A 16,418-nucleotide genomic window follows, 5' to 3' on the forward strand; every position below is an offset into this window, starting at 1 on the left:
GGGTGGTGAGTGGCTACACATTAATCAGAGAAACTCCTCAGAGGAGACTAAGCCATGAAGAATGGGAGGGAAATGGCCCCACCAAAAAGAAATAGAGAAAAGAATGAGGGGGAGAGGGAGAGAGGAGGAGAGCAGAGAGGAGGAAGAGGAGAAGGAGGAAGGAGAGAAGAAAGAGGAGGAAGAAGGAAGAGGAAAGGGAGGAGAAGAGGAGAGGGAACTGGTCGTTTAAGAGCAAGGCAGCAACTGGCATACTAAGCAAAAAAAACTCTCACCAGAAAGGAGATACACATCTAAGGGAACTGCCAAGTTTTGCAAAATCTTGACTCAAACTGAGAAAAACCAAATGTTTGAGATAGTGAAGAAGCATGGCAACCCCAGACTTCACCAAGGAGTCTAATGTGGGCTGTAATTGGGCACTCTGATTGAGCCCAGGCTTGCTTTCCCGGTTTTACTACCATGAGTCTGAAAAAGAAACCTAAAGAAAAAAAATTTTCTCTGTACCTAGAAATAAGAAAAATGGAGCACTGCTGGAGGCAGGCTTTTACTCAGACCCAGCACCCTCCTAACCTCCTGAACTCTTACCACTACCTACACTGTGAGGACACTGCAGAAATAACAGATTGACGTCCCAGGTGACATCAACAAGGCAGTCTAGCATGAGGGTCTAGGGACATGTCCCTCTTCTCCCTCCCATTTCTTTAATTCAGCACGTATTTGTCAAGTGCCTACTAGATGCAAGGCCCTGTACTAGATGTTAGAAGAGATTTTTTTAAAAAGATTAAGAAAAACACAGACTCAGCCCTCATCACTGGACACTGGGATAAAGGAGAGCACAGATAGATACATGCAGGTGGAAAGCAATCAGAGCAGGAAGAGAGGGCCAATGGACCTGACGGTCACTTTCACCCGGGCTGTGCATCTTCCGTCTGACTTCTTTCTAAGCCTTGCTCCCTTGGGGAGCTCTCTGCCTCTCCTGTGTCCATTTACCCAGTTCACGTTCTTCCTCTCTCATTCATGAGTTCCCACTGAGGTCTCAGGCCTGCCAGGCTCTTCCAGGACTCCCGTGGGCCACTCTGGTAGCATCCTAAGTGGCTGAACTTTGATCTGATCATTGGGTTTTAGAGACTTAAAGATAAAATCAGAAGATTTTACTCAAGATAGCTTGAGAAGTATGAGAAGCTGCCCTCTTTCCTCGGGGAAAATTTCTATCAGGGTCTCTGGTCAGCCCTAAAAAAGAATTTCTTGGTTTTCAGATAAACCTTTAGACCATACCCATTGGTCTCATAAATTTCCATCTCAAAGGATAAGGAGAAAGAGATCTGAATAACCGGAAGAACAGAGAGAGTCCTAGCTCTGTCATTATCTTGTGTGAACTTGGGCAACCCATGGGGTTAATCATCATTCTTGCTGGATCACTGAAGATTCAATCAGATAAGTGATGTGATAGTCCTGCAAAAGATTCCAGTTGAAAAAAGGAGAAGAACTAAACCTGAGAGTTTACTGTGTGACAGGCACTGTTCTGAGGTTATATGTATCCTCACAACAACCTTGAGTAAGTACTGTTATCCCCATTATAGAGATAACAAATGTAAAGCAAAGAGATGTTTAGTAACTCAAATAGGGTTACACAGCTAGTAAGGGGCAGAGGCCGGATTCGAACCCAAGCAGCCCAACTCTAGAGACCAGGCCTGAACAAGGGGTCAACAAACTAGGGCCTCCAGGCCAAATCTGGCCCTCTGCCTGTTTCCGTAAAAAAAGTTTTATTGAAACACAGCCACACCCATCCGTTTATGTATTGTCCACAGCTGATTTCATGCGACTACAACAGAGTTGAGTAGTTGTAACAAAGATCAGATAGCCTGTGAAGCCAAAAATACTTATTATCTGGCCCTTTACAGAGAAAGTTTGTTGACCCTTGCCCTAAACCAGTATGATATACTCCTCTCTGATGATTCTCTAATAATAGAGAAAGGAAAGGAACTGTGGCTATTGAGAGAACACAGTGGTTCCATTTTCAAGACCCTCGCTGGCAATGGACTGGCTAGCACGCCCACACTCATTTCGTCCTATTTCTTCCTTCCTCTGTGGTGTGGAATCTTAGAATTTTAGTTCTGGAAGAGCCTTTCAGATCCTCCATCTGACTGTGTCCCATTACAGAGGAGACTCTCTGAGGTTCCTAGAGGTTAATGATGTGCCCAATGTCACAAAACTGGGACAAGCCAAGTCCTTAGGTTCCTTGTGGGGTTCCCAGTTCCCACTCCTTTTGGAATGCTAACTTCTGCTTTGCAGGGGTTTGTGGAAGGGTTGGCTCAGCTCCATTGCACCCCGCTGCTCCCACAGAGCTAGCTCTGCTAGGTGTGACCAAACTCTACTCCAAAACAAGAGTCCTCCACTGGACGGTGTACCTGGGACCCTGCCTCCCTAAGTAATTTCTGCTACCACTAGCCAGGGAGTGGGGGATTTCCCCCTCAAACCTCACATTCCTGCTTTCTCATCTCCCATATCCCCAAATAATCATTACAACACAGCTCATAGGCAGCTGCTTGTTAAAGATGCCAAACCACGGTGCCATACAAAAGGGAATCCTGGGCCACCAAGCAACCCACAGTTATGAAAGGTATAGCTTGATGGTTTCACGTTACTCAGTTGGCTTGGCTTGCCTCCTCCATGACTCAGGCTTCTGGAGGCCTCTCTCCTGCCTACCTATGTAAGCTGACTCCTCTTGCAACCCAGCCCTGGAGTCCTGGCTCCTCCTCTCCAATTGTCGCTCACTTCTCTCCCCAGCCCAAGGCACAAACTATTTCCCTCTCTTGGCCTCATTAACCTTTTAGGAATGGAGTCTTTTTCCAGAGCTCCTGGATCTCCACCTGTTACAGGTAACAACTGCTCCTGTCAAAGTCCCCAAAGTCTCCAGGAATGCCCCCAACTGGCCTCTCCTCTGTCCAATCTCCTTTTAGACCTTACAAGCTCTGATTTCCTCCTGCTTTTCTCATTGGTGACTACTCAACCCTCCAGGCCTCAGGTGGATCAACCCAAGGTCAACACAAGTCCTCCCCTCCTAAAATCCACTACCACTCGCTTCCCAAAGCCTCTCTGGTGGCTCACTCCTCCTACAACACAAAGAAAAGGGACTAAAGGAAGATGGAGGGAGTAAAGGGCCCCACTGGAGGGTTTCTGCTGCAGTCAACAGGCTGAGAGAAACGTCAGTTCTGAAGAGCCTGTGACCCTGTGATGTTCTACTGGGGCCAGCACATTTGAGAACTGATATTCCAGTTATGAACTTCCTGGTGGACAGGCCTGAAATGACTTTGTATTTTAATACAAAGGGAAATTTAGAAATGTTTGATACAGTTTAAACTATTTTCCAATTTTGGAAAGTACTGAGATTTGCATTTTCTTGCATGCCATGTTTTCCTTCAACTCTTTCTTTCAAGGGTGAATTGCAGTAGTGTTTTAAAACCATTTTAAATTTTAGAATGGAAATCATCATGCTTATTTTTCTTTTAAGTTAGCAGTTTTTTAAACTTTGTAAGTCAGCAGAATCTTGTTCTCAAACAAAATCTCGGCAGACTGTCCTTATATAAAATAAATAAAGGTTGAGTTGCTGAGAAGGAGGACGAGGGCAGCCCCAGAGCATTTCTGCAGCATCTAAGGGTCATAGTGAACACATTTTCAAAAACCGCTATTTTATAACCATACTTTACTGAGTCTAAAATACCAACTACATAGCACGATGAATGAAAAAACATTGCCATTTAAACTATAGCATGCCCCTGTTTGACTATAACACACAAGCCAATTTCAGAGATGTTAAAAAGGGGTCAATGTCTAGCTGGAATTGATTATTTACAGTAGTATAAATAAATATACATATAAATCATGTTCATTTATTCACACAGTCAATCTGAAAGTTAAATTTAAGTGAAGCAGCCGCAACAGCGTCACGGAAATGCTAGCTTCCATTTACTGGGCACGACTAGGTGCTGTGCACCAGACAGACGCCAACAGGAGGGTTCCTTGGTACTCCTGACCTTCCCTCCATTCCTTAACGTTCCCATTTATTGAGCACTTGCCAAGCACAGTGCTGAGTGCTGTACACGCATTTTCTCATTTAATGCCGACAAGAACCCTCAAGAGTAGGGATTATTCTCCCTTTTTATAGACGTAGAAATTGAAGCTCAGGGACATTCAGTAACTTGCTCAGAGTCACACAACTAGTAAATGGGGCAGGTCAGGTATGCTGACTTCAAAGCCCATGCTCATTCTGCCATAGAATCTTCTTGAATTAGAGCATTCTCAGAGTTGAGAGAAACCTAGAGATTGTTGTTTCCCCATTCAACAATCCCTCTTTCCAGCATCCCTAACAGATGGTGATGTTTTCAATAAATCTGACCAGAGGGATAAGAGTCTACCCAAACCAGTGATTATCAAACCTGCCTGATCCTCAAAAGCATCTGGGAAGCTTTTTAAAAATGCAGATTCCTAGGTCCCTCTTCCAAGGTTTTTTCATTTAGTAGGTCTAGAGTGAGGCCCAGGAATCTATATTTTCAGAAAGCACACCCAGGTGATTCTCACACATAGGCAGGTTTAGAAACCATGAATGTAATCTCATGAAGCCTTGGATGGAAACTACTGGAGGAAGAAAAGTCAAATTTCAGCCTCATCAAGGAAGCAGTGACTTCTGCATAAAAGAGTGATGCCATGTTTCTCTGCTGCTTATAATAATCCAACACTGAGACATGAGTAAGAAAAACACCACTCACAGGAAACCCCACATGAACCACTGAATCCTACCTGCTTTGGGTGGAGCTAATTCCTCTCATCAACCAACTCTCAGCCCAGTCTCAGACCTGGGCGCCATCAGGAAGACAGGCATTATCGCTGATTAAGATGTGATGTGTTCCCAGGCCTAGCCCAAAATGCATGTCTCCTAAGGGTGGTTCTGCCCTATGCCTCCCTCTCTTGCAGGTTTCTCCACCCCACCCCCGAGATTGGAAGCTGAGGTCTTACCCCTAGTAAATCAGCCTTAGAAATTTTACATGAAGAGATATGAATTTCTTGTCATAGTGATGTGGAGAGGGAGAGACAAGGCGGCTGGGTGCAAACTGAGGCCAGACGAGCACTTGGCAGGTTTACTGTAGGGGGCACTGGAGCATTAAATGGGGTGGAGGGCGGGTTGTTTTCAAAACAACTAAAGTAAACTTCAAGGTCCTATTCAGTTCTCCAGTTCAGCAAATCTCAAATCCACTGAGATTTCATGACAGCCTTGGCTCTGAAATCTGTACAGCAGTACTGCCCAAGAGAACTTTCTATGATGATGGAAATGTTCTAGATCTGCACTGTTCAATATGTTAGCCACTATCCACATGTAGCTATTAAGCACTTGAAATATGGCTAGCACGTCTGAGGAAAGAAATTTTTAATTTATCTAACTTTAATTTCAACTTAAATAGCCAGTGTGATTAGTGGCTATCATATTGCATAGTGCAGTTCTAGAGGGACCACCCCAGCCTTACCTTGAACTTTGTGATCAGAGCTGTCTATTCAATACCAGCTTTTAGGACAGCACCAAAATCAAAAGCATGAGAAGATAAAATGTATCAGGAGAGATCACCATGAGGGACCCACTATGGAAATCAGCATCTACCCAGTATTCTTGGCCACCTTAAGGATAAAGCAGAAATGACTTCAGGGATAACCCAAGCAACTATGAAGATTCCGGTTACTAAAATCCGTCCCAAAATAGCTGATCAAAGGCCAACTGCAGGAGGTGGCGTGATTTCCTCATAACTTCTCCCTGTGATATGTATATGACAGCGACAGTCTTTACTTTCTTGCTTCCTCCAATCAACTCATAGCTGTCACTGTTTTCTCATTGTATGTATGCTTCATTACCCACCTCTTTCACCAGCCTGTCTTGCTTGGATCTTAAGCCCAAGGAATTGCACAATTTGGTCAGTTTGGTCAACCAGTTGTTTCCGTGAGAACTCTGGATAGAAATGGTCATTGAACCGAACTGATAAACCAGCCAGAACCCTGTGCTGACAGGATGAAGAGACCTCCCAGCTTCTCATCCCACCATGCACATGTCCTTTGATTAGGATAGTGCTGCCCATGTACAAGGGTCAGGGGAAACACCTCTCAAATATACAAAATACAAAGTCTACCGAGACATGAGGAGAACTGTAATTGGGAACAGTAGAAGCCTCTTCCTCCATCCAGTCTGCAGGCATCTCTTGAGGGCCTCCTGAGTGTCAGGCACTGCATTAGGCTCCCGAGGGGACAGATAGTCTTCCGTGGGACTTAAAGTAGCAAAAAGGTAGCAAAAGAGCTACTGTTTATTGAGTTTCCACCCCATAAGTGGTCTCCACTTCTCATAACACTCTGGAAGGTAAATATTACCATCTCCACTTTGCAAAAGCTCAAGTTCGCCCAGACCACGTCGGTCCAGGTGGGGTTTTTTTTTGCCTCTCCATACTGCCCGCCTTGTGTAGTCTTTTCCTCTATTTATCCCTTAAAGGATTCCAAGCATTATTTATTTAAAGGCTATTTCCTTATCACAAGAGATTAAAGGGGCCCAGGAGACCTAGTGAGCAGGAGACCCACTATCAGGGATCTAAGGCAAGAGGGAAGAATCACCACCACCCAAAACTGAGAAGAAAATGGCCTCCTGTGGGGAATATCACAGTTAAGCAAATAGTATTTCAGAGAAAACTTACCGGCCACCACACCATATTTCGTCCTGCGAGGAAGAAGCCTCCAACAGTCCCACGGTTGGTGGAAAACATAGCCTGAGGAGGAAGAGGCAAAAATTTAATAGAAAACGGGAACAGAGTGACCTTGCCTGCCAACAGAATGTACCCATATACACCGTACCCACACTTTCTTCTATCTACTTCACTTTCCGAAACACTTCCCATTCCTTACTCCCCTGGAGCTCCAGTATACTCAGATGCCCTAGTGTTAGCTCTGCAATGAGCTTAAGGCGTGGCTTTGAGCAAGTCACTCCTCCTACATCTGTTCATCTGATAAACAAAGGGAAAAGGAACTTTTTATGCCTTTTTTACAAGCATACTGAAGGTACCTAGGGAAATATCATGCTTTTTAAAAGCCTCATACAGTACATGAATTATATCTAAAACAAAAAGAAGAAAAATACTATAGTGCACAGCCTTGGTACTAAATATTACATAAAAGACTGAACATGAAACTCAACTCAAAACTTTCTTGGGATATAGGTAGGAGCTTGAGGTAAAAATTACTTTTCAATATATTATGAATACTGAGGAATGATTATGATGATGAAGACAGAAGAAGGAGAGGATTCTTTCTGACTAGGGTGTCAGGAAAGGCTTCACAGAGGGGGCAGTATTTTAGCAAGTCTTAAAGAAAGAATGGGATTTATTAGTTGGAGAAAAGAAGGACAGGATACTTCAGACTGCATGAACAGCAGGAGCGATGACCCAGAAGTGGAACTTCACCGGTCTGGGGAGGGAAGGAAGCGTGAACAGTATTACCTGGTGACCTGGCTGAGAGGTATAAATGGGGAGAGTAGTTAGAAGTGGGGGCTGACTACAGACCCTCAAATGCCAGGTTAAAAAGTATAGGCTTTATTCTATAGGCAGTAGGGAACCACCGAAGGCTTATGAGAAGAAGGACATATATTTTCAATAAATGACCACCAGCCCTTGGAATGTTGCCTCTGAACCTTGAGCTTATTCCTGGTCCAGCTCAGGCCCAGGTCCAGTCCTCTACCAAAAAACAGGGACAGTGTCTCTGCCCCCCCCCCCCCGCCCCCGCCTCCTTCCCCCTTCCTCTCTCTAACGATGGCCTTCCCTTAGCTGACGCTTACTAATCTCCCTGAAAATGCTAATGGCTGATAAAGGCTTAGCGCTGTCAGAGGTGTCTGTGTTTTCATAGGTGACCCCTGAGGGTGAAGAGCATCACTGGTCCAAAGGACTTAACCTCTGATGGTGACATTTCAGGCATTTAGAAACTCACCATTCATTCAGCAAACATGTCTGCTACAGAGAGCACACTGCTGGGTGCTCAGACAGCACAGACGTACTGGACTTAGTCCTTTAGGAAGCAGGGCCATTCACGCATCCAAACAATCAACCGAGATTTGCTGAGCACCCCTGTGTGCTAGGGAGTGCCAAGGAGAGTGTGGCTAGGATCTTTCTGGACTCTTGGAAGGGTCCTCCCTCCCATAGGACATACTCTGATGATCTCTGTAGTGGTTTTTCTGGGAATAACAAGAGGACCAACAGACCCAAGGAGCAGACAAGGTAGCCAGGGCTGAAACAGAAATAAGTCCCAAGGACTCAGGCTCCAGCAGCTAGCCAGGGAGAGGCCATTCTGAAGGTCATTCTGAAGTTGAAGCAGGATGACACCCCCAGGAGGGTTGGAGGGACAGGAAAAGTGGGTTTGGAGCCCAGATACAACATTTCCAAATTGGTTTCAGAAATGAAGAGCTTGGAGGAAGAAGTGAGGACAGAGACTAGAGAGGGGAGCTGGATAATTCAGGAATGATGTCCGTGATGGACAAAAGGTGAGGAGAGGTGTGTCTACACTGGGCCTTTTCCTCTTCCGCTTATTGATCCCCTCATCTCTGCAAGCCCAGACACTGCATACCCATCCTTCAAGGCCACTCAAATGCCACCTTCCTCCTGAAACCTCACCTGACACTCCGCGACAGAAGCTCCCTCCTCACCGATGGCCTCCTTCTGCGCCCCCCAACAAAATTATCCATCTCTCCTTTGAACAACCAGTGAACTTGGTCTATACCTCATTCACAGCCCTTACAAATTTTTTACTTTGCATTACCATATTACAAATTTTTTCCAGCTTTGTTAAGGTATATTTGACAAATAAAAATTATATACGTTTAAGGTATACATGTGATGTTTTCAAATACATATTCATTTTTTTATTGAAGTCACATTGGTTTATAGCATTGTGTAAATTTCAGGTGTACATCATTATATTTTGGCTTCTGTTCTGTTAGACTGCATCGTGTTCTCTGCCGGGGGCTGGGGGTTGCCGGAAATAGATGTTGGTTAAAAGGTACAAAGTTTCCATTATGAGAGGAATAAAATCTAAAGATCTAATGTATGGCATGGTGACTGCAGTTCATAATACTGTATTGTTAAATTTGCTAAGAGAATAGATGTTAAGTGTTCTCATCACAAAAAGAAAAACTGTAACCATGTGAGGTGATGGAAATGCTAATCAGCTTGATTGTGGTAATCGTTTTACAAATTTTTAATCCCTCATAATAATGCTGAGTATAATGCCTTATGCATGGTGCACATTTAACAAAAAGTCAGATGAATGCGTTTCACAGTGCCCTCTGCCTCCACTTCTCGCCCATGTCCCACCCTGAACACTCCTGGAAATGAGCAGTACCCCTCCAGGCAGGCACTCTGCAGTCTGTCAGCAACACTCAATACATGCTGTCTGAGGCATGCATTGCAGCTCATGTACCCTGCCTCCTCCTTCCCTGCTGTTCACACTCTACAAATAGAAAGACACTATCTCCGTGAGCAAGGGATGCTCAAAAAAAAGGAAAGTTCCAGAGCCCACCTTGTGAACCAAGGCATTAAATTTGCCTGTCCACCCTGCAACTAGAAGAGAATGATTTCACAATTGTAAGCCACAAGGCAAAAGAAGCACAATTACTGACCCACATTTTTTTTTCTCAACGGAATAAAAATATTGAGCAAAAGGAAGGCACTTCAGACCTTGGTTTGAAGCTTAAGAAACTGGGGATGTTGGGCCTGGAGAAGAGAAGACTCAGGTGTGGCATATCGTGTTCTGATATGTAAAGGGGGGACAGACTCGCTCAGTGTGGTCTGCATAAGACACAACCAGACACAACGGGAGAAGCTCCGGGATGTCAGCTCTGAGCTCAGTACCAGGAAGAATTTCCTCACTACTGGAGCTGTCCAGAGATGGAAATCCACTGGGGAGAGTTTCTGCTGGAAGTATTCAAGTGAAGGCTGTTGACAACTTTTCAAGATGATTTTGTCAAGCGGTGTAAAGATAAGACTCAAGCATAGGGTGAAGAGGGTTGAACTTGATAAACTTTAGGCCCTCACTTTAGGAAATATGTGAGGAATTCGGCACCAGCAGGACACTGTCACAGCAACGCAGGTCAGGGGAAAGACCTTGGAGAGGGTATTCCCAGAAAGGACAGTGTGTTAGGGAGGGAGAAAGGTAAGATAGTGGAAAGAGCATTGTCTTTGGTATCATGAGACCTGGGTTCTAGTCCAGCTCTGGTGCTGATGCATCTGAGTGACTTCCGGACACCATTTCTGATCCTAATCTGTAAAATGGGAAGGTTGGGCTATCCCATCAGCCATTCCTACTCAGGCATCCAATGATGCTCTTAGTGCAAATGATTACAGAAGGCAGGGGTCAGTAAATTTTTCCTGTAAAGAAAAAGGACCAGATAATAAGTACTTTTAGGTTTTGTGGGATACATACAATCTCTGCCTCATGCTTTTCTTGTTTATTTTCTTTTTCACTACCCCTTAAAATTGTAAAAAAGGTTCTTAACTCGTGGGCCATACAAAAACAGGCTTGGGCCAGATTTGGCCATGGCCGTAGTTTAACAAGCCCTGGCATACAGGGTTTCAGATTAGCTTAATGAAATCTTCCAGAAAGAATAAAGTCACAGATTAGCCTAAAGGGAGATGAAACCCCTAAGAAGCAAACTGAGAGGCGATGAATGAAAAATGGAAACAGACTCTGAAGAAGTTATAAACTCAATGCAAATGTGATTGGATGAGGCAGCATTAGAAAAGGGTGAAACAGAACAAAATAATGTTGGAAGAGATAGGGATGGTGACAGGCGGCCATTGGCTGTGGATGTTTTTTCTAAGTTGGGGAAGCCCAGTGAGCCTAGACCGTGTTCTCTGTGCAGCCCAGAGATCATGCAGAGGTCAGGATGCCTGACCCTGAACCAAGCCACTCTTGACGCTCCAATAGAAAAAAGAGGAATGTCAACTGGAAGAAATCCAGCCCCTTGAATGATCAGGGTGCAGAGGCACTGACTAATGGGGGAAGATTAAATCTAGACAAATACTAGCAGGCTCATTAAGTAGCATTTAACAGGACAAGTGATACTGATTCACAGATATTTGAAAAGTGTAAATACCATAATCAGCAAGGCTAGAATGAGATTGGATAAGGGTACAGAGATTATCAGCGATTGTCTGGGAAACAGGCAGTACAGCGCAGCTTGCAAATGATGGATTCACATCTCAGCTCCAGCACTTATAAGCTGGAGTGGGGCCAGGGGAGGAAGGTGGGCAAGGTGGCAAAGCTCCTGGTATTGTGGAAGAGTCCAGAGACCCGAGTCCCAGGAACGATCCATGAGTTGTAAGCTTAGGCAAACCACAACCATACGAGGCTTCAGTTTCCTCTTCTGTAAAATGGGGACTAGCACTCCTGCCTTCTCTGTCTTGTGGCTTTTTGCGACGATGTCCTACCCAGCTGACCACTTTTGCCCATTTTACTTAAAAGGACAAAAATAACTCAGGGCCTGGCTCATACCCTGGAGGGCAAATGATAATAGTATAAAAAAAGATTCCTAAAGTCCATAAAGAGCTTTCAAATTCATCTCTGCCCATCCTCACAACCTTGGGGAGTCATAAATATAGGTAAGATTGTACCTATTTCACACCTGAGTAAACTGAGGCTAAGGAGAATTACCCAAGGTCGCATGGCTGGAACCATGTCAAAGCCTGTACTAAACTCGAGAATCCCGGCTCCTGGTTGGACAATTTCCACTACATGTGGGAAGCTGAGAGTATTGAGAAAGAAGCAGCCACACCAATCTCTTGCGACACTTGAGGAAACTTTCAATCACACCTGGTTTCTACAATTCCTTAAAAAAAAAAAAAAAGGACACTTCCTTTTACCCTTGAAAAAACTCTGTGGCCATGAAAGGGTTAATGTCCACTCTCCTCTCCACTAAGTCAAAAGAGTTCGATACAACCATCTGTTGGCGCCGCAGCCTCCTGGCTGGTCACCCCAACAACAGCCTTTGAGAGTGGCTGGAATATTTGCACATTTAAAACATCTCTTCCAGTTGCTGGGTGTGCCAGAGTCTGTCATAAGTGAAATTTCCAAGTTCCAGGCTGCTAAGAACAAGTTCCTCTGGTTTGGTGTGTCCCCAGAGTCCCAAAGGGGAGCCATAGGCATTTCCCTCTTCCCAGCACCAGGCCACGCTCCAGTCTTCCTCCTCCTCCTTCATGACCCAGCTTTCCCAACTCTAACTCGCTCCAGCCCCTGTGATCCCAGGACACAAGGCCTTCAGGTCAGCATTTCCCAGGAAGGGGACACCGGGCATTGCCCCCACCTTGGGCTGCCCCACAGCACCTGCAGCTGGCAGAGGCTTCTGCTTCTCCCATTCTACACTGTTTCTTTTCCATCCACAACTGGATGACAAAGAGGCGGGACAGTAGTCACCTCTTCAGGGCTCATCTCTCAAACCGGGGGACCCTCCCTGCAGCTCCAAGCTGGCCCTCTGCTGCCCCTCACACCCTCCCGCAGTCTCTGCACTCTCCCACTCTCCTCTGCTCAGAGGTCCGAGGTACCCTCCGTGGGCCTAGCTAGCCGGCTCCCTTCGGCGCCCCTCACACTTCTGCTTGTCGTTGCTTGCCCACCCCGCATCTCACACTGTGCCCCCTGAACTCCTCTCAAGCGCTTCCAAGTCATTTCCACAGACCCTTAAGCCCGCTCTCCCCTCCTCGCAGCTCACTGAGGCTCCCGCTCCTCCGTGCGCCCCCCTCGTCCCTCCCGGTAGCTCTCGCCCCCTCAGCCCGCGTCCCAGGACCCCCACATACCCACAGCCCGACAGCCATCACCACCACGAAGTAGATGACGATGACAGAGATGTCGGCCGCATTACGGATGCGCTCATAGGACGCGAGGGGCGCGGCGGTGGTGGCGGTCCCGGGGCTCCAGGTGCTGCTGTCCATGGCGGCGGCGGCGGCGATGCGTCCCTCCCGCCCAGGCCACTTGTTCCTTATACGGCCTCCTGGTTAATGATCAGCCCCGGGGGAGGGGACCCGCGAATTCCGGACAGCTGGGCTGCGATGAGGGGCCCCTGCGCTGCGCCGTCGGGGAGCAGATCCGGACGCAGAGCGCTGAACGAGGAGCACGCCGACCTGTTGGCGCGGCGGCCGCGGGCCAGCAGGTAAGGACTGTCCCGTGAGCGGGGAGGGGCCGGCCAGGGGGTGGTGCCCGCCTGGCACAAAGGCCCGCTGTGCTCCCGCAACGGGCACCCTGCCAGGCAGCCACGACAGCCAGGCCACACCCTGGACGGACGGAGCAGGGGCGGCTCCATTGAGGAACCAGGCTGCCTGGGGCCAGCGGCATAGAGGCTTCAGGTCACTTGCCCTTGGACCAATCCCACTCCCTCTGTGGACTTGGCTTCTCCGTGTGCAGAATGGGCTCAGGGCTGTTCTCAGGAATCAGCCAAGTTCTTGGTCTCCACGGAGAACACTCTGGGGAAGGCCTGAAGTTGTTGGATGTTGCCGGCAAAATTCAGCACCTTTCAGCTTAGACACCTTCCTCGAAAGGGCTCCAAATCACAGCTAGGTGGTAGGCAAGAATCCTTCCAAGGAGCTCGTCAGACCCCGACCCCTCCTAGGGACTCGGTGGCCCATCTGGAAACGCGTCTAAGCTGAAAGTTGGGGTTCAGAACAGAGAAGGCTGAGAGAGGAGGCCTGACTCACCCAAGGTCCCACAGTGAGCCAGTGCCAGAGGTGGCCCTGCAGCCCAGGTCAGCACAGGCCCAGCTCAGGGAGGGTTAGGGGATGCGCTAGGGGGCTGGGGCCAGAGGCCACAGAACCCCTTTTGGAGAGGGGAGCCTTGTTCGAGTGATGAGGTGCAGGGAGGGGGAAGGACCACACAAACGCTGCCGGGAGGCTGTTCTGCCTCACGCCCTCCCTGCCCACCACCAGACAACCCTCCACAGCCCAAATGCCCCCAGCCTATTCCCTTTACACCCTGCTGCCTCTGAGGTCCAATCCCCTCCTGCCTCTTCAGTGCTGAGGTCTTGTCCATTTCCCCCCCACCCATCCCAGGACTGTAAACTGTAGTAAGGCTATGTCCAGGGCCGGTAATAATCCCTGCCCAGAGACAGTGGGAATTCCTCTTCTGGGGAACCTGGAAGCAGGGGCTCTTTGCTGTGGATGCCTCCCAAGCCTTAGAGTTCAGCCGTTAGCCGCAGCTTGGAGCAACTTGCCTTTCATCCATGACCATTCATTCCCACATCCAGCAAAGCATTTTCACCTGGCTCTGGGCCAAGCAGAGTCCCTGCCTTCAGGGAACTTCTGGTATGGTCTAGAAGTGAGCCCACCCACAGGAAAAAAGTTCAGCCCTGATCGCCCAGCTGCAGGCAGCCAGCCCGTGCCAAGTTCCAAAAGTGAAGACTGTGGAAACAAGCAAACCCAAAAAGTGAGCAGGAGGGAGGACTGGAAGTGCTAAAGGACTTCAAAGAGGGACAGAGCTGTCCTTTGATCTTTCTAGGACAGCAGAACCTGGGTGACCAGAGAAGGGAAGGGATGGCAGGCAGGGAGAGACCAAAAAAGTCCATTCATTCATTCATTCATTCTTGCAACAAAAGAGCAGTTTCTCTTTTTTTTCCCAAGGGCATAGCAATTCATTGTTTTAATGCACTTTTATATACAGGGAGTTGCTTGTCATCTTTGCTCTGGTGAGTGTTGAGTCTGAAGTTTTCTTTTTGCTGTGAACACAGTGCTACCAAATTTGTCTTTTCCTGCAAAAGCTCTGCCTTAATGGGGTCCAATTTAGGGAGGCATGCTTTGCCCCGGTCCACGTTCTTTCCTCATAGAACATGCTGGTATCTCTATTCTTGAAAACTGAGGTGGAAAATAAAGGAACTCAGAATCTCTGGCAGCTCCCTGTTTTCCTTGTTACAGAAGTTGAAAGCATCAATTTTCATTTCATGCTTTGAATTGCTCATAATATGGGTTTTTAGCGAGTCTTTGGTAGCAGATGAGCCAGAGCTCTGGAGCTGTTCACAAAAGGAGCCTCTAAGGAAAGCAAGAAATAGACTCTCGAGCTCCTGGGAGAGAAGCAAATGTGTGCTGGAGAATTGAGACCCAGATATATTGCTCTCCCAACACTGCCAAGTTGAGCTTCTCTCCGGCTTGCCAGACACCTTGTAAAATTAGTCTGATTGAGTGCTTCTGTAAGACGTCATGCAAAAAGTGAGATGGAGGGCGTGGGTAACATTCCAGTGACAGTAAAAGAGCAGCACGGTAAGGAGAGACTTTTGGGCCCAGGATATCTTATTGGGGAGTGACAAAATATGTCAAAAGGACTTTAACCACAAGTTTGATAGCAAAGCACTTACCCAGCAGATTAGGATAGAAACTCCCCGGGGAATTGACCATGTTATTCTTACGGTGTGTCTTCCTCAATGGGAAACCAGCAAGCCTTTGGAAAATTACAGCTTCTTGGCACTTTCTCCTCTGTAAAGACCAACATTAGCTACAGCAGATTTTGTAACTTATTACAGGCTGAGGAGAAACCTTCATTCCCCCATCCCAGAAGCTCCCCTGCACTGTTTGCATTTTCCAGCATGCAGAGTGAAGGTGTTGGAGCAAACTGTTCCCCTTGCCAACCGGAGAGAAGGTGTTAAAACAAAAAAAAAGTCTGTTACTTGCCAGTTTGAAAATACATATGTTCCAACATTTTGTCATTAAGAAAATGCCATTAAGAAAACTACTTCTTAATAGTTGGAGATGGCTTTAATCTAGATGAGTTTTCAAAACAGCAGCTTCTATGTGCCAGGCCATGTGCGCCAACCCTGGGGATACAGCTGTGAACAAGACTCACAGGGTTCTTGCCCTCCCAGGGCTCCCAAGCCAGTGGAGGAGAGAGACCATCAACAAAGATGAGACAGATACCTATAAAATTGTGATAAGCACTTTGAAAGAGAAGCACGGATACTCCAAACGGCTAGCAAGGATTTTGACGTGGGGATGAGATAAGGTTGAGGGAAGGCCGGGGAAGGTCTAGTTTGAGCAGGGCCCTGAAAGAGAAGGAGTGAGCCAGTGGGAGTGGGACATACCAGGAGAGGGCACCCATGGAGGAGGGAGGGTGTCTACAGTGTATAGAGAGCGACCAGCTGGGGCTAAAATTAAACAAAAAGCATGTCATCAGCAAGTAATTCTCCACTGTGGCCATCCCCAGGCTGCCTGAGACCCTTTTACAATTTCTTTTCATCATTGGTCTCTTCTAAAAGTAAAATTTTAACCCACAAAAAGAGTATGGAGTTTCCTCAGAAAATTAAAAATAGAACTACCATATGATCCAGCAATCCACTTCTGGGTATGTATCCAAAGGAAATGAAATCAGTGTCTCAAAGACATATC

The 16,418-nt window shown here is 47.0% G+C and overlaps 1 protein-coding gene across 1 annotated transcript in view; it reads right to left on the reverse strand.

The window, feature by feature from the left end:
• SLC5A1 (solute carrier family 5 member 1) overlaps window positions 1-13,011 on the reverse strand; it is a 57,135-nt gene extending 44,124 nt beyond the window's left edge. Inside the window, exons 1-2 of the mRNA NM_001081872.1 lie at window positions 12,855-13,011; window positions 6,720-6,791 (exon numbers count right to left, since the gene is read on the reverse strand). Coding sequence (NP_001075341.1) covers window positions 6,720-6,791; window positions 12,855-12,989 — 207 coding nt within the window. The 5' untranslated portion in view covers window positions 12,990-13,011. The remainder of the gene's footprint in view (window positions 1-6,719; window positions 6,792-12,854) is intronic.
• Window positions 13,012-16,418: the final 3,407 nt, after the last annotated feature.

The sequence above is a fragment of the Equus caballus genome, chromosome 8 (assembly GCF_041296265.1).
Source record: "Equus caballus isolate H_3958 breed thoroughbred chromosome 8, TB-T2T, whole genome shotgun sequence".
Classification (NCBI taxonomy): Eukaryota; Metazoa; Chordata; class Mammalia; order Perissodactyla; family Equidae; genus Equus; species Equus caballus.